Raw genomic sequence first — 19,242 nt, forward strand, 5'->3', positions numbered from 1 at the left:
GTTCCATAAACTTTCCCGAACTTGGTGGCTAGAGGTACCGCTTTCATTCCTGGCATTAGCTGGTGGGGGGGAATGACTCCTTGGCACACCAATGGGATAAAAGTTCCCATGGGTAGCCCTATCCACATATTCAGCAGTTTCTTTTTGCCTTACTACAAATAGGGTCAACATTCCATATGTCACTGCATTTTCAAGATGGCTGATGTCTCCAGTCACATTAAACTTTGGTCACGGAAGTCTGTTGTGGGGGGTAAGTGCAGCACTGTGGTAATTTTAATGTCTTCTCACATCAAACACTAAAATCCAGTTTGAGGCAGGCATTATACCCACAACAGACAGATATTTAGTAGAACAAAAGCAGGGTACTCCATCAACCAGGCAGTGGATACCCAAGAATTGTCTTAGTATCTGTTCTCTCCCTTTCAAATGTGCCTCACATGTTACACGTGGCTCTACAGACCTGTCAAGCAGGATTTGACCCTGCCCTTTCAGAAGGAAGTGTACAGCCACACCCCATGTGTTCTGTGGAGTTCAGAGGAGTCCTCTCTGCGTATTCACGTCAGCCTATTGTTTGCTCCTGGTACGCATTTCACACCTTTTTCACACCAATTCAAGGGGAATCACTGGCTGGGAGAAGATGGGGACCCAATGCAGGTGAACTTCCAGGCAAGGAAAAAGTAACCTTCTAGACGTTACTTTTCCTAAATATTTTTATTTAATCCAACTGTACCCTTGAATCGACTTTTTAATAAATGTTACAAATTTAGATAATTTAAACAACTACGTGGTCTCACTCCTGAGTGGCAGTGTTAGTAGTTAACATCACTTCCAAGTGTTACTCTATGTGCCAGTCAGCCTGAAAATAGGTGTTATTCACTGTAAGGACATGGTAACAATATATTTGTACATGTCCTATGTTTAAATACCATGCACCATGCCTTGTGGGTTACACGGCCTCTATAGGGGTGACGTATCATCATTTAAAAGGGAGGGTTTGACAGGTTGAAAAGTAGTTCTTACAATGCTCTGGTCAGGCTATAGTAATATTTCTGAAGCAATATTTGCAATGCCACTGTTGTAGATGGCACAGCAGATGCTTTTGTCCACTAGTAGCATTTAACTTCCAGGCGCTGTGTACACTGTGTAGCATCTAGTAGGGACCTGTGTGCAAGTTAAATATGCCTTTTGGGAGTATGCCAATTCAACAGTGTTTGAAGGGGAGCACAGGCACTTTCTACTGGTTAGCAGGGGTAAAATGCACAGAGGACTAAAGCCAGCCACAAAAATATAGTCCAGCAAAGGCGGATAATCCAGGGTGGCCATGCAGTAAGGGTGGGTTTTCTACAAGTACTCTTAGTAGAGGGGTTCAATCTAGCGCTAGAAGCAAAGGCTTTTTTGACCAGGAGAGCATACCTGTCTGGGACCAAGGTCAGCAAGGTACCCTAATTGACGTTGCCACCTCTAGACAGTCCTACAGGTTCCAAACCAAAGAGAGGGAGGTAAGGTTAATGACGGTATTTATTTAGTGTTGATTAATAGAAAGACCTTTCCACCTGATCAAATGCTTTCTCACCATTGAGGTAAAGAATGTGCATCTCCTCATCGCCCTGATCTGGAAAATACATGTGTGTAGGTTGTGAAGAGCACTGTCGGAACCTCTCCCTCTTCACAAATCTCTCCTGGTCTCTATCTGCTGGTGAAGAACGGTTTCATCCCTTGTGGCATTTACCACACCCAAGGCCTTCATTACTGCATTCAGGAGCCATGTGGACATGTAGAAGGATCCGTGGCTAAATAACTCTCATCCTTTGGAATGACTGAGATTATAGCTGTAGACTTCATTCGGGGACAGCACCCCTAACAGAACAGGTACACTTTCATTCATTGCGTAACCAATATCAAGTTACATGTCTTCTGAAAGGATGAAGTAAAAGCTTCCTCAACAGGGACTTTTCCTTTGGTCATTGTCTAGGTAGCATCAGCTTCAGTAATCTGGTGCAACTATGCAGATCGAATCTTTCAGATTGAGTGAGTGACGGCTGAGAAGGACCATCCAGGCAGCATGCTTGTCATCCCACTGGCAGGTATACAGTTAAGATTAGTAATGACACAAATAAGAGGGTGGTTGTCTAGGAACCCTCCTGTAGTCTCCATGGTCGTTGAGGACCCATGCTACTATCCACCTTTGCATTCCTGCCTGAGCTCTAAGCCAAAAGCTTATCAGCCTTCACTCCTCTCTGATAGCCCTGCTGTTTATTTATTTATTTATTATTTTATTTTTTAGTTTGTAAGGCGCAACAGCTACCCAAAAAGGATTTCCCAGCGCCGGGCAGACTAGGTGTAGGTTAAGGCAACAGTAGATGGAGTTACTGATTAAATAACCAGGTCTTGAAGGATCTGCGGAAACGTGTGTAGATGGTCTCTTTGTGAATGGCGGGAGGAAGAGTGTTCCACAGTGACGGACCTAGGTATGCGAAAGATCTTCCCCCCCCATCCTGGAGAGTTTGAACCTGGGTACTGTGAAATTTTCATGAGTAGCAGACCGTAGATGGCAAGTGGGGGTATAAGGACGGACGAGGGATTGCAGATACTGTGGTGCCGTTCCCATTTTGATCTTGAACATATAGCTCAGGGTTTTAAACTTAATACGGCTCTCTACCCTGAGCCAATGTAGGTCACGGAGGTAGCCAGAGATGGGGGGGGGCTTTGGGAACCCTGCAAAGTAGTCTTGCTGCAGAGTTCTGTACCAACTGTAGTCTTCGGGTCACTGCCTTGTTGGAACCCAGATAAAGGACATTTCCATAGTCCAGCCGAGAGGTGATGAGGGCATGGAGCACTGTTTTCTGGGTGTCCCTTGGCAGCATCCAGATGATCTTCCTGAGCCATTTCAGGATGGTGAAGCAAATGGCTGTGACCTTAACTGCCTGATGGTGCATGGTTAGGGAGTCGTCAATAGTTATCCCCAGATTACGGACATGGCTGGAGGGCTGCGGGAGGGCTGTTTTGACAAGTGCAGGTTTCTCTCCAGGTGTCCATCATATGATTTTTAAGCTCACACATTGCCACCTGACAGCTAGTCCACCTCTGGTGTTTGCACGATCTTTCTTGGAGTTGAGATTGCAAGCCCAGAAGCGGTGCTCTCAGTGTAGTCCTTTTGTGAGGTGTCCCCTTTTCAAAGATTACTCGTTCACCAGCCCGAGGAGCCTTTTTACAGCACTGCTTTAGGGACAGGGATCTTGTCATTCAGGACAGAATGTTCAGTAATGGTTTCCAAGTGAACATTGAATTGATGGAATTCCAAAGGAGGACATTGTGTTTCCAGCTTGTATTGTAGACTGTGGAATGCAGCATGGCAATATTAACATTCACCGCAGAATGGTCCAACCACAGCGTGGATCTTAAGCCCATTCCTGCTATGAATGGCAGCAGGTCACCTTAAGAGAAAAATCATATTTGTATTTGAGAAGCTCCTATGTGAAGGGGACCAGTGTATGTGCAATTTCAAGAATGAAAGTACCTAAATGTCCCATTCAGACCACCCTCTACCACCAGTGCTGTGAAACTTTTAATTCCATAAGAAATTGCTAAATTCCACAGGAGAGTGGAATTTGTTCCAGGGAGACATCTAAGACTTAATTAAAGTCTGCCCTTAATAAATAGGAAGCGTCCTTCGCTCTACACGTGATGGACTTAACTCCAAGGGCAGAGTTTTTGGAAACTGGTATTCCAACCCCATTCTATTCCACCGGGCCTGACGCCCAGCAGTATATTCTATCTTCTGTTGTTACTGCTACTGTATCCCCTCCGGAAACTTTTGTTTTTACTGAAGTAATATTGCCAACTGTTTGCATCTTATTTATTCTCTCTCTCTCCCTATAGGGACCTTTGTAACATATGAATTATGGCTTTTGACATTAATTGAATAGACTGATTTCGGCCAGATGTTGGGGATCATAAAGAGTTTGCTAAGTCTGAATGGACTGTACGAGAGGCATGGCATAATCCTTTCCGGGCAACCAACATGGAAGAGGCAATACCTCGGCTATTCCATGAATGTGTTAAGTATAGTTACTCCTAGGTAACTTGAAAAGGAATGGTGGTCAGCTGCTGAACGAGAAAGACAACAGAGTCTACTGTGCAGGGCTTCAGTATGTCCTTGGGTTGGGTGCATGTTGCAGAAGTCAACCATGACCAGTTATTTGACGGGTTTGAGTCCAGCAGGGCTGAGTGTTGAGGTTGAAAAGGATGCCTCTATAGTTGCGCAAATAGTATGGGCTAGCATCTCTTCACTCGCCCCCATGCGTTGGTAAGTGCTTTGGTCTTCAGTGTATGCTGTCTTCAAAGCCATAAAGATGCTTTCATCACAAGAGCTAAATATATTGGAGTGTGGCTTCTTAACCATTGGGACGGAGGCCTCCAAATAGTCCGCTTTTAACACAAGTTTCTCTTTAGACGATAGGCACACAAACTTGTCTATAGTGCTTATTTTATTTATTTATTTTATTTTAAAAGGTTTATATAGCGCGAACCAGACCCTGGAAGGGTATCAGAGCGCTTTACAAATGTGACATCAAATAGATTGCTTGCTACAATAGGTACAAGAATGAGAGTAGATACAAGGGGGAAGCATACTTGATGTCACACATTAGTAGTGGGTCTGGGTGTACTCAAGAGTGTGTCAGCCATTGCTCCTTAAAATCTGGTCCTGTTTGGTGAGCTCAGTCAATTGTTGGGGTCTGGTAGGGATTTGTTAATTAAAACCAGTTTGACTTCTTTTTTGAAGGAAGTGCTTGAAGAGTTCATTCTGATTTCTGGCGGCCGGGCATTCCAGATTCTAGGTGCTAGTCTGGAGAAAGTATAGTTCTATGTTTGCTTTTTCCGCAATTTTTACGGTTTCAATAACCAGGTGCTGGTGCTTCTCGATGTTCTGCCGCTGCCTGATAGTTCCAGTTTATCGGCTCGATACCTTGGTGTGTTGAAGTGCAAGGCTTTTTGTGTCATGCAGGCGATTTCTAGCTGAGTTCTTGCCTCATAAGGGAGCGAGTTCAGATCAGGGGTGATGTGGTTGTTCTTTTTGGAACCAGTGACAAGTCATGTGGCCGCGTTAAGAGAGGCTCTTAGTGGTGCCAGTCTGCATCTCGGCAGACCACATAAGGTTATATTCCCATAGTCTATTCAGAGTATCACTAGAGCTTGCATTGCTGATTTGAGGTCGTCGGCGGGCAGGAGGGATTTTAGTTTTCTAATAATGTTCATATGAAACTTTGCTCCTCTGGTGCCTGTGCCTATGTGTTCCTGCATGTTGAGATTTTAGTCGACTGTTAATCCCAGAGATCTTGCGGAATCTATGATGTGTGGTTTGCAGTTGAAGGTTGGTAAGTGTTTCATCTAGTCTTCAATGTCGACGCGTCTTTGTGAAGGGGTAATTAGGAGGAATTCGGTTTTAAACGCATTAACTTTGAGTATATATACATATTTTACATTTTGCCCAGTATACATACATATATTATATACATTTTAATTTGAACTTCACCAATGCTTGTAATGTAGCCCAACACAACCCTTGGTTCCAAATACTTTCCCCGTTTCTTGTTCTTTTTCCTTGTATAGGACCAATCCTATCTCTTCGACAGAGTGCAAGTTGAAAATTAAACTAAGAAAGGCAGAGAAAAAATGACAGAGGACGACAGCCAAAAGCCATGCCCAGTGGTGGTTGGGCACATCAGGGTTAGCCATCTAAAGCAGTTTAGGAGAAGGCCATGTCCTATGGCCCCTCTCTTGACTATGGGCCCTCTGTGTGCTGCTGTGAGTAACGATGGCAGTGTGCTGCTGGGTTAGGAGAACGCCATGTCCTACGGGCCCTCTGTGCACTGCTGTGAGTAACGATGGCAGATGGCAGTGTGCAGCTGGGTTAGAAGGCCATGTTCTACGGGCCCTCACTGCACTGCTGTTGGTAACGATGGCAGTGCGCAGCGGAGTTAGGAGAAGGCCATGTCCTACGAGCCCTCACTGCACTGCTGTTGGTAACGATGGCAGTGCGCAGCGGAGTTAGGAGAAGGCCATGTCCTACGGGCCCTCACTGCACTGCTGTTGGTAACGATGGCAGTGTGCAGCGGAGTTAGGAGAAGGCCATGTCCTACGGGCCCTCACTGCACTGCTGTGGGTAGCGATGTCAGTGCGCAGCGGGGTTAGGAGACGGCCATGTCCTACGGGCCCTCACTGCAATGCTGTGGGTAACGATGGCAGTGCGCAGCGGGGTTAGGAGACGGCATGTCCTACGGGCCCTCACTGCACTGCTGTTGGTAACGATGGCAGTGTGCAGCGGGGTTAGAAGGCCATGTCCTACTGGCCGTCTGAGCACTGCTCTGAGTAACGATGGCAGTGTGCAGCGGGGTTAGAAGGCCATGTCCTACTGGCCGTCTGAGCACTGCTCTGAGTAACGATGGCAGTGTGCAGCAGTAGTTGGTCATCCACGTGGACTGGGTGCACAGTCTGTCTGCAGCTGACCGCCTATGTAGTTTAGGTTCACTCCTCACTGAGAGAAGTATGATTTTTGTATCCTTAAAAACCTTAAAAACCATTCCCCCCCCCTTGATCAATCTACATCAACTTGAAGGCTGGATATTTTTGGAAATGTTATAAGGTAGTCCCAAAATCTCTTTAAAAAAAATGTAATACTCTCCTTTAAAATGGGATTTCCCATAGCTGTTCTTGGTTTGTTGGGAATCCATTAAACACCATTTTCGAAACGTAAGGCAAAATATGAACGCCTTGTGGGAGAGGGGTCTGTATTTGTATTTGGGGAGAATGGGCAAAGGAATAATACAATATCTTTACATCTTATAGTATGTTCTTTTGTCCTGTCTGCGTCTTCTGTTTTTTCAATAGTCTTGCCATGTCCAATGTCTGTCTCTGCAGCAGCTGGTATCTGTTAGTGCACTAGTAACGTGAAAACTTCACCTCCCTTCTTCCCCCCTTCAACTAACAAGGTATGGAAAGCCCCGGAGTGAGACAGTGTTTCTGGGCACTGAGGAACCTCCGCTTTGTGAACAGAAAATGAGTTCTCATGGAAAGCATCTGAAAAAGTTGGTCTTTAGCCTCTGAAAGTGCCCACTCTTCACAGGTCCACAGATTACAGATCCTTCTATTGGGAGCGCCTCTGTGGTCCTTGCTCTCGTTCTCTTCTTCTCTGTAGCGGTCACTCTGCCAGTCATGTACCTTCTTTCTTCAATCAGAAGTCAAATCCCCCACAACCCTTCCAACAAACACAAAATGAAGTAATCGCTCCTTCCAGGAAGGTCAGACTCTAGCTCCCTTTGACCATTTCCCTTTTTCTGGCAGAGCTTCTTGGCGATGGTGGCGAACAAGACTGGGATCAAGGAGATATCATTGGAATCTGTCTGGTCCATTTACGATACTCTCTTCTGCGAGGTTAGTGATCCCTCACGTGGTGAAAGTGTCTCTTCTACCACTGTCATTCTGTGCTCCTGCTTAAAACCATGCACTCCCACACGGCACTCCACAGAGTAATTACATTTGCTGGGGGATTTGAATCTCTTTTTAGAGTCGCCATAACCTGAGCCTGCCCTCCTGGGCCACCACGGAAGTCATGAAACGCCTGGAGGACCTGAAAAACTTCAGCTTCAAATTTCTTTTTGGGATTCACAAGACTGTGGAGAAATCTCGGCTGCAAGGGGGTGAGTCAGGCATTCCAACAGGGAAACCAGCACTTGCAGGGTGTGGAATGTGGGCATGTGCTGTGAGTGGAAGTATAGATACCTGGAGCAAGAGTCTGGCACACCTGCAGGGAGAATGTCCGATAGACAGCTGACTGGCACGACTGAGGGATGTGAGTGAGAGGTGTGTGCGAGGTGAGGCCATGCTTACAGAGAGGAAGCTTCAGTAGACATCTCTAGATAGAGAGCTGCCTGGCACGGCTGAGGGATGTGAGTGAGAGATGTGCAGGGTGAGGCCATGCTTACAGAGAGGCAACTTCAGTAGACATCTCTAGAGAGCTGCCTGGCTGAGGGATGTGAGTGAGAGATGTGTGGGGTGAGGCCATGCTTACAGAGAGGCAGCTTCAGTTGACCTCTCTAGATAGAGAGCTGCCTGGCACGGCAGAGAGATGTGAGTGAGAGGTGTGTGCGGGGTGAGGCCATGGAGAGAGAGGGAGAGAGAGAGAGATTGGTTTCAAGCACACCTCTCTAGAGGTGAAACATGGATAACTGCAGGGTTAGAGTCCGTTAACCTACATGATCTTTAGTTAGTTGAGCCAGGAGGGCAAGGTTAGAACAACAGGACTAAAGAATGTGAAATTGAGCTGAGGGCTATAATTGGGGAACAGGACGGGGTGAAAGTTTACGTGGCTTGGGTGATGGATGGATGAGAGGTTGGGGCGGATAGAGTAAAGGGTTAGATAGACGTAGGAGGTTGTCAGAAATAGAAGAGAGTGGTGGGAGATGGAGGGGGCTAATAGGTGAATACTGTAGTGGGGTAGTTGTAGGAGGTAGGTTGATGGAGGATGCATGGAGATGCAGAAGGTTGATGGAGGATGCATGGAGATGCAGAAGGTTTATGGAGGAGAACTGTGAGCGATTGCGGGCAGTTAGTGGACGGAGAAGGGTAGGTGGCTAAGGAGAAGGGCGCTAATTGAGTCCGTGGAATGTTTGATGGTTCGATGAAGACACGCGCCTCTGGTCTGGGATAGAACTGCTGACTGGTGAAGAGATTCTAGGATAGCTTGGCATGCACCTCCCTAATGTGTGTCATGTGTATGCCAGGCAGTTGTTTGACCGTAAGGTTCACCTTGTGATTGCTGCACGGGTTGTAGATGTTGAATAACACGTTGTGCTTTACGTGTTCCATTGTGTTGGTACAGTGCCAGATCATGGAAGTGATATTACTACCTGCAGAATGACCTGCATGATGATGAACTGCGTAGGACAGGAGGACTACATTGATTAAATAAAAAAGAAAATATTCTGGGACGAGGTTGCCAACATGCACAAAGTCTTTGTGATCAGGTGTTTGAGCCATTAAAATCACTCTTGTGTGGTAGATTAATCAGCCAGTGATTCAGCTGAGACCGGCGGGTTTAGTGGTTGCATGGTTGGATTCAGAGCTTGGGAAAGCAGAGAACTGCCAGTAATAATAATAGATTTATTTGCGCGATTACTTAAAACCATTGCAACAATAAAACAGCAGTATTGGAATTTTCCAAGTTAAAACCATGAATGTGTACCAAAGTTTACCGTTGGTTTTGCACCAAGGCTACAGATACCTCGGTCAGACCATGCATAACAAAGAGCATTTAAAAATGGTTGTTAAAAGGGTTAATTAAGTCAGTGGCTGCGGGAATATAAGGTCCGTAGTCAATGGCAATGTGCAGAACCCGCAGTGTGTGAAATATCTCCCTGAGCAGCACGTGCGGGGAATGAGCAAAGTCGGTTGTGTGCAAAAATAGTGCTCTATTTGTCAAAATCGATGGAAGCTAATGGCCATTGCCCAGCTGGATTGTGCCAAGCTGGCAGCATATGGAATGGATCTCCAAACAGCCCAAGTGGGCAATGTGCAAAGTCTGCAGTGGGTAAAGTAGTTCTCTGGGAAACACAAAAGCAGTGGCGGCTGATTATTGCTTGTCGAAGGTGGGGGACAGGTTGGGCAATTGAATACTGGTATTGAATATTTTTCCCTCTTTCCCTATAGATTGCGCGAGGCGGCGGGCTCGCGTGCTTTCACTGCCTGCCTACATGCTCTTTTCCCCTTGATCTTTAGGGCGGGTTTTAACAGAAGTCTGCTTTTGTTTTTTAGTCTTTGGCATATGTACAAAAATGTAGCCCATCCTATTTTGCGTCCCCACACAGTCAACAGTTAGTTGTTGTCTGTGGTCGTTTCCATGGAGGCAAGTGGCGCAGCGATGGAAGACGCCTGGTCGAAGGTGAAGATATGTTTCCTTTATCGCTTTCGTGAAACCTGCTCCTAAGTAAGATTGAGTGGAGGCCTTGAAGTCACTCTGCAGAGCGAACCAACTGTGTGCCCTTTCTTTTAGTCCAGCTTTATCCTCCACCAAGGACACCATTTTACTGTTTTATTGAAAATTTGTTTGAAGCTCTATTGAGTCCCAGTAACCTCCCAAAGTTCCCGTAGACCCAGTTGATCTAGTGAAGCTTGCAAATAGATCATGGCCGCACTGTCTTTTTTTGACTTGAGTTCCTTCCAAAGATTCATTCAGAGTCCCAGGTCCGCCTCCCTTGATGTTGTACCAGCATTTGACGAAGGCGCCTTTGTGTGCTATTTGTTCGTCTGCAGGCCAAATTCTAATGTTATTTACGCCGGCAAGGTATATTTAGGTAGACTGAATATTATTCTGGGGGCTCTTGCTACCGGACCGTCCAGTGTACTTGCGTCCCTTCCCCATCGACACTCTCTCCCGTAGGTGATAGTTGAAATGAGATCCGCTTGAATCACCTGGAGCAGAGGCTTGAGGCTCGGGCGCGGTTTAATGCAACTGCGAGTGCGTTACCTCTTCTTGCTCTGACCTTTTTTGTGTGCCACAAACATTTGCTATCCATTATACTGCCCAGATATTTATATTCTTCGACCACTGCTAGCGGGAGACCTCCCAGATGCCAACGCGTCACTTTGGATTTGTCTAGGTTAATGTGTAATCCATTGTCACCAGAGAAGTTGTGCGTGGCGTCTAATAAGTGTTGGAGGCCAATCGGAGTGCAGCTGATCAGCACAAGATCGTCGGCATAAAGTAAGTTTGAGAGAGTAAATCCTCCCATCTTTGGGGTTTGGGAGTTGCATTTGTCCAGCTCTGTTGAAAGATCTGACATGAAAAGAGTGAACAAAGTCGGGCCAGTACGCAGCCTTGTTTCAGCCCCTTTGTCGTTAGTATCTTTCTAGATAGACAGTCGCCAGGCTCCACCTTTATTTGGCCCCAAGTATCAGTATGTAGGAGAGTCAGGAGAGCAGATGGAATTTTTCTTTTGGACACTTTATTCCAGTTTCTTCCTGTCAATATTGTCAAATATGGTTGGATAATCAATGAAGCAAATGTAGAGTGGCAAGTTGGCATCTATCACCGCATCTATCAGAACGGGGAGGGTAAGTATATTTGTTGTCGTTCCTGAGAGCTTGCGTAGTCGCGTTTGGTTGAGGGCAATGATTGCCTTTTCGGTTGCCCAATCTGTGAGTTCTTCCAATAGAAGGCCGGCGTATCATTTGGCATCATTGTCTATTAAGGTTTCCAGCCTGTAATTTTTTGCTTCATTCTTATTGCCTTTCTTATGTATTGGGGATATGATTGACCCTTTAAAAAGTGGTAGTAATGCTGCCGCCCAATAATTCGGGTCTTGTTTGTACAGGATCGGGGGGGTGGATGCCGTTGGGACGCAGCGCCCCCTCTGTCCTGCCTTTCGTTATCCTTTTAGTAATCTGTTTGCCCGTGAATGCAAAATGGGCAATTGCCAATGATTTATCCGAGTCAGATAGTTTGCTCCTGTTTCAAGGTCTCTGCTCTTCGAGCATAGTGTCGGCTGGTTCTGTGTTAAAGTGTTTGCAGAGATAGTTGGCCCAGGCTTCTTCCGTCAAGTGTGAGTTGATTCCATGTGCACTTGGGCTCTTTAAGCTGTTAATTGTGCACCAGAATCTTGCACTGTTTGTTTTTGTGTTGTGTAAGAGCTTGGCCCACAACTTGTCTTCTGCTTCCCTTTTTGATTGCCAAATGAGCCTCCTCTTGCTGATTTTTAACTGCCTTACTTAATTTGGATGCCATCATCTGGGCCTGTTCGGTAGAGCCTCTATTTCGATCTGTTTACTGCTTTCTTGAGATGCTTTAGACGTGCTTTTTGCATGATTGAAAGATGACTGCATCTTATACTTTGTGGCATGAGAGGGATCCTCCGTTTGAGTTTCTCCTGTTTTTGAGCGAGGCTCTTTACTTGTTGTGTGGGCTTTGCAGAGTTTTTTAATAAAGATTTCCCAGTAAGTTAGCATGCTTGTATTCGTCCCTTTGTTTTCTTCCCAGAGAGTTTTTGCCAGGAAGCTTTCCGGTGGCGCGGTTTGCATTTGATTCTTCTGCAGTTGATTGTATGGATTGAGTTTAGATCCTCCACAGGTTGGGTTAATATTGTGCCTTGTATGTTCATTGGGATTTCTTGTGGTAAGTGGTCGCTGTGGTCTGATGCTCCTATCCGAAAATCTACGATTTTGCTGATCCAGGGTAGAGTTATGAAGGCTTGATCTGTGGTTGTGCTGAGTGATGCATTATGGAAGGTAGCCCGGAGGGGTGGGGAAGCGGTAACATGGAAAGCACCCATTTAGTGAGACCAAGCTCAGATGTTCCAGATCATTTAGAAATTCTTTTGCTATCCTGGTTTGCTTGCCCCATTTGCAATCTTCCTGATGGGGGATGCTCCATGCAGAACATTGTTGGTCCCTGTCGATGGACCCTGTTAGGTGCATGTCGAAGTCGCCTGTTGCCATAAGATTTGGCGTGGGCTCCTCTGATAGTGTCCTTGTTATTTCTGATCCCAAGAGTTTCACCTCATTGCTTTTTGTCTCGTGGGTGGAGGTGTATATTTAGCAATATTAGTTGTTGTTTGTTGTCCATTTTGATTGATTTTATGGCATTTTTTGGTTTAGTTTTAACATCCAGTTCCTTAATTGCGTTTATACTCTTGATTGAGCTGTAGATTATGAAACCTCCTTTTTGGTGCCCAAATGTGGTGCTTTTTACAGCTGGGAGGTGATCTGTTTTAAAGCCTTGTAGCTAGGCCTCTTGTAGAAGGATGAGGTTAAAGTTTTGATAATACAACAGGAGCTGTGTGTCCATTGTTTTATTTCCCAGACCATTTATATTCCAAGAACATAATCTTAGCTGAGGACTAACTGTTGGGGATTGTTTTGTCCACAGACAAGTGTTCTTGCTTCTTAGATTTATTGTTCTGGCTATCCAGGGCCAGTCGTCTGTTCTGGTGCTTGTCCTCGATTGCCAAGACCTCCAGTCTTTTGTCTTCTTCTGCGGTACAGAGGTACTGCGTGCCCCGATGAGCACGGATTGTGTCTTCCTCCTGATGTACGTGTGTGTGGGGCGGAGGATTTCCTGCTCCTTTTTATTTGATAGCAGGGGCTCCGGGTATCCTGTTTTTTGATCAGGCTTTAGTTAAATCCCCCAGGCATGCAGGTGGCATTCCTCATTGAAAATCCTCTTTGGTATTTCCTGTGTGGCCCAGGTTGTCTTTGTTACCTCTTGCTCTGACAGATGTTTGAGTTCCTTGAACTCGATAGATTCCAAATCGTGCGATCTTATGTCAGTCAGGTTGCTAATTGATGTTAGTTGTTGCAGGATATTCCCTCTAGTCAGGATGTCACCCTGGCCTTTGGAATTATACTCGGGGATGGTGGTCACTTGGGGAGCTTGCTGGAGCTGCCAGTTCATCCTGATTGGGGGGACCGGTTTCTGTAGGTAATGATGGCACTTCAGTCCTTAGAGTGATTGAGCTGTGAGAGATATCCCCGTTTTGATCCCCCTCCGTTTGATTGCGGGTGTAGTCGGCCTGGCAGTCATTGCTCCTGTTTCCTCCAGGTTCTATGCACTCTGTGGTTGTGGGTCCAGCTGTTTAGGGGTAATTTATGTGGCCAATGAGGTTGTTGGTGCCTTGGAAAACCTCTGCAGTGAGCTTTCGCTTGTTGGGGTGTCAATGCCAGTTTGAAAATATGCCATCATGTTGATCTTCCTCTTCCTGCCCTTCCTCCTCTGTTTCCGGTGATGTTTTGTTTCATTCAATTTTTTGTCCCCTTCTTCTTTTCCATAAGGCCGCTCTTGCGGGCTGGGGTTTGTTCTAACTTCTTGTTCACTCGCCAGTTGCTGTGAGGCACCAATGGGCTCTGAGTCTCTGATGCCTAAACTTGCCCCGGGATGGTCTTTAAAGCTATGTTCGATTCCTGTGCCCACGCCTACACTGTAGGCCTTTTTGCTGGTGTGTTCCAATGACTTACTGCTCGCCCCAGGGCTGGCCTAGTCTAATGCCCCTTTAGTTTTAGGGTATTCTTCAAGGGTGGATTGCACCTGGCGCAATTGAGATGTAGCCCCTGTGGTGTTAGGGGTTTATTTATTCATTTATTCGAAAAGTTTTATATAGCGCTGGCTAGACCCGGAGGTATCAGAGCGCTTTACATGAGTTACAGCAAGTTACTGGTTACACAGTTACATCACTTAAATCAAAGAGTCACAGGGGGAGGAGGAGGGGGAGGGAGGGAATACGAGGAAAACAATGTCATATGTCCGGCTGGGTAGGTGACGGCCGAGGGGGTGAAACCAGGGCCAGACTCCTCTTTAGCTGCATGTGACAGCTCTATCGGGCATCGGCCAAGGTTGCTCGTGCATCGAGGTGAGTACAAACAGTTTTGACGCCCATGGGGCGTCGTCAAAGGTCCAACAGAAGTTCAAAGGAACGTTATGTTCAAGGCATATGAGCTGCAGATCACACACTTAGGATAGTAGATCGCCATCTGGTGTTGGGCTCGGATGCTTGCAGGTTGTTGTTGTCTTCGGAAGAAGTCTTTGGTCACGAGATAGGTGACTCCTCCCTTGGACTACAGTGCACATGGGCATCCACTCCATCCTCAGATTGTTTTTTTCCGCCATTGGGTTCGGATGCAACTTTTCCACTCCGGTAGAAAACTTCAAAAACAAGCTTTCGAAGCGAAAAACTTTTACAATACTACATCGAGGCACCTTCACTCGACATCGAATTCATCGCACCGGTTCCGGACGTCGACGCGGGCGATTGGACCTATCCGCGCCGTGAGGCCTACGGCTCATGGAAAGGACGCTGTTTAAAAAATGCCCCCAGTGTGGAGCAAAATTCCCACACAGTGACCATCATAAGGTCTGTAACCTGTGCCTGTCGCCGGAACACAACGAGTCCAGCTGTCCAGCCTGTGCCGCATTTCGATCCAAAAAGACCATTCGGGATCGAAGAGCTCGACGCCATATCATGGCACACAGACCAGCCCCGGAACCAGAAAACATCTTCGATGAGGGTCCCGATGTCCCGGAAGAAGATTCCGAGGAACTTCAAATTATCTCAGAAGCAGACGACCCCATTACTCCGGGGCAATGCCTGAGTACCACTGCCCCTACCCGAACCCCTCCAAAACCAAAGGCATTGGTCAAGACTTCGCCAGCTGGCCCCAGTCGAGACCGAAAACACCCTTCAGAAGCCCCGCCTTCGGGCTCAGCACCGAAGAAACACAAGCCTTCCAGTGGCTCGGGCCCGAGCAAACCACATATCATTGTGCCACCGGCACCTTCGGCACCGAAGACACAAGACCTCTCGGCACCGAAACCGGCTCCGGCGCCTTCGGCACCGAAAACACCGAGGCCCTTAGACAAACCGGCACCGAAAGCTCCCAAGCTCAAAGACTCAACTTCGGCACCGAAACCTTCATCGGCGCCTAAACCTTCATCGGTACCAAAACCACCAGCTAAGGACTATAATAATCCTAAAGCCAAAGACTCTACCGATCACCCAAAACCTCGATCGGAACCGAAAAAATCGGCGCCAAAGTCTGTTCCTGAAGACCAAGAACTTTTCCACCCAGATCCAACACAAAAAAGGATCTATATTAATCCAAAAACTGGACATGTCACTGCTGTACCTTGTAGGAAACGGAAACCGGATACAACACCTGCCCCTGTTCCTATAAAGAAGAAGGACTCGGCAACATCATCAATTCCTCCTTTCTCTCCTGTACCACCTCCTACGCCACCCCCTCTGCCTACACCACCATTACCTCCACCATCTCCATCACATACACCACCCCTACAGGATGATGATGACGACCTAGGGGGTGATCCGGGTGATCCTGATGATCATAATAATCCGTTCACAAATCCAGATACCGTACCATTGGACGACTGGGCATACCCTCTACCAGTTATGCCTGACTCTACACCATATCCCTCCAAACCATCACCTCCAGATGACCACCTGGGGTTTGGACAACTAGTACACAGAGCAGCACTTTATCATGGCGTCACCATGCACTCCGATGCACCCGAGGAAGACTTCCTCTTAGACACTTTTGAACAGTCTCAGAAGTCGGTTCAAATTTTACCCATAATTAAAGGGGTCATAAAACACGCCACAGAAGTATTTAAAGACCCCGTACGGGCCAGGGTACTCAACCCAAGAATTGAGAAAAAATATAGACCTGCCCCATAAGATCCTTGTTGCATCAAAGGGCAGCTCCCTCTGGATTCTCTGGTCGTTTCCAACGCAAGGAAACGTGCCAACTCCCAAACTACGGGAGATACACCGCCTCCCGACAAGGAATCCAAACTATTAGAGGCATCGGGCAAAAGAGTAGCAGCACAAGCCGTTAATCATTGGCGTATCGCCAACACCCAAGCCCTATTAGCACGCTACGATAGGGCTCACTATGATCAGTTAGAAGACCTGATACAACACCTACCAGACCAATACAAGGCCCAGGCAAATGACCTTATGCAAGAGGGAAAACTTATATCAAATGCCTCAATTAAATGCGCACTTGACGCCGCAGACACTGCCTCTCGAGCACTAAACATAAGTGTACTCCTTAGACGCCATGCATGGCTACGCATTTCAGGCTTTAAGCCAGAAGTACAAACTACTATACCTAGCCAACCATTTAATCAAGAACAATTGTTTGGACCAGCAGTAGACACTGCACTTGAGAAAATGAAAAAAGACACAGAGACTGCCAAATCCATGGGAGCATTGCAGTCTCCACAACCACGCGGCTCCTTTCAACGCTCCTTCTACAGGGGCGCCTCCAAAAACACTGGAGCAGACACCTCCTCCACATTCAAACCCTCTACACAAACATCTCCCAATAGAGGATATTTTAGAGGAGGATATAGAGGAAACAACACCAAGGGACGAGGTCGAGGCAGTACCAACACTCGTACCTCCCCCGCCACAAAACAGTGACTTTCCTCCACTCCCCCCAGACCATTCCACTCCAGTCGGGGGAAGACTCAAACAGTTCCTACCTGTCTGGAACTCCATCACAACAGACAAGTGGGTAAGACAAATTATCCAGTATGGTTACTGCCTGGAACTCACCACTACCCCCCCCACACATACCACCCAAACAGCGTTCCATGTCACCAGACCATCTTACGCTCCTCCTCAAACAAGAGGTTCTCTCACTGCTTCACAAACACGCAATAGAACCAGTTCCCTTACAACATCAGGGTACAGGGGTTTACTCACTGTACTTCCTAATCCCCAAGAAGGACGAGACGTTACGACCAATACTCAACCTCCGACTCCTAAATCAGTACATAAACTCAGATCATTTCCATATGATCACTCTACAACAAGTACTCCCACTACTACAACAAGGCGATTTCCTTGCCACACTAGCTCTCAAGGATGCCTATTTTCACATCCCCATGCATCCTTCTCACAGGAAGTATCTAAGATTTGTGGTGGACGGACAACACTATCAGTTTACAGTCCTTCCATTCGGGGTAACAACTGCGCCCAGAGTTTTCACCAAATGCCTAGCAGTAGTAGCAGCACATCTCAGGAGACAACAAATTCATGTCTTCCCATATCTGGACGATTGGCTCATAAAAGCCAAGTCATTCAACAAATGTGTTCTACACACTCACCAAACCTTCCAAATCTTACACAACTTGGGATTCACAAAAAACTATACCAAATCTCATCTCCAACCCTCTCACATACATCAGTATCTAGGAGCCACCATAAACACCTCCACAGCCCTAGCATATCCCAGCCCAGCCAGGATAGCCAATATACAAGCTCTCATCGCAAAATTCCAAATCCAACACTCTCTTCCAGCAAGAGTGTTCATGCAACTCATAGGCATGATGGCGTCATGCATCTTCATTGTGCCTTATGCAAGACTTCAAATGCGTCCCTTGCAAGAATGTCTAGCACGTCAGTGGAATCAGGCTCACGGACAACTGGCAGATCTGGTGTTGGACAGCCGCTCACATCGCTCTCTAAAATGGTGGAACACAATAAACCTGTCCAAAGGGCGGCCGTTCTTAGAGCCTCTTCCACAAATAGTGCTGACAACCGACGCATCTCTCACAGGATGGGGAGCCCATCTCCTAACACACACCACTCAGGGCAAATGGACCACTCAACAGAAAGGGCTCCATATCAATTACCTGGAGCTACTGGCAGTATCCCTAGCACTAAAATCATTCCAATTACATCTCCAGAACAAAACTGTCCTCATCCGAACAAACAACATGACAGCCGTGTATTACATACAAAAACAAGGAGGCACACATTCTCTCCAGCTGTCCCAGCTAGCACAGAACATTTGGAGATGGGCCATTCCCCAGAACATATACCTGCTAGCAGAACACCTTCCAGGAGTTCACAATCAGGTTACCGACCTGTTGAGTCGACAAACTCAACAGATCCACAAATGGGAATTACACCCACAAGTCCTACTCCCATTCTTCCAAAAATGGGGCCAACCAGACATAGACCTGTTCGCCACACACGAAAACGTAATATGCCCAACCTTCGCCACCAGGTTTCCCGACCCACAGTCAAAGGGCAATGCAATATGGATGAACTGGTCAGGCAGATTTACGTACGCTTTTCCGCCTCTTCCACTCATTCCATTCGTGGTACGCAAACTCAGGCAACAGTCTCTCAAGCTGATACTAATAGCTCCCACATGGGCGCGTCAACCCTGGTTCACAACACTGCTGGAACTCTCTCTAGTTCCACACCAAAAACTGCGCCTCTCCCCGTCCTTATTAACCCAGAACCATGGAGACATCAGACACCCAGATCCACATCAACTGAACCTAGCGATCTGGCTCTTGAAGTCCTAGAGTTCGGTTACCTCAACCTACCACCAGACTGCATGAATATTATAAAAGAGGCCAGACGGTCTACTACTAGAGCCTGCTACGCTACAAAATGGAAAAGATTTGCCATTTACTGCACTAACAATGATATACGCCCACTGGATACATTCATCCAGAGCATCATTTGCTACTTACTACACTTGCAAAGATGTAATTTAGCGTACTCATCCATATGTCTCCACCTAGCAGCATTAGCAGCCTACTTACAAAATCGACAACACTTGTCATTATTTAGAGTACCAGCAATCAAAGCCTTCATGGAAGGTCTTAAAAGGATTATTCCTCCCAGATTACCACCCTCTCCAGTGTGGAATCTAAAA

General features: G+C 46.7%; 1 protein-coding gene across 1 annotated transcript in view; it reads left to right on the forward strand.

Moving 5' to 3' along the window:
- Positions 1-19,242, forward strand: part of ACP2 (acid phosphatase 2, lysosomal) — a 131,496-nt gene that overhangs the window by 54,242 nt on the left and 58,012 nt on the right. The window contains exons 6-7 of the mRNA XM_085646607.1: positions 7,342-7,431; positions 7,565-7,697. Coding sequence (XP_085502733.1) covers positions 7,342-7,431; positions 7,565-7,697 — 223 coding nt within the window. The remainder of the gene's footprint in view (positions 1-7,341; positions 7,432-7,564; positions 7,698-19,242) is intronic.

The sequence above is a fragment of the Triturus cristatus genome, chromosome 3_1, assembly GCF_964204655.1.
Source record: "Triturus cristatus chromosome 3_1, aTriCri1.1, whole genome shotgun sequence".
NCBI lineage: Eukaryota > Metazoa > Chordata > Amphibia > Caudata > Salamandridae > Triturus > Triturus cristatus.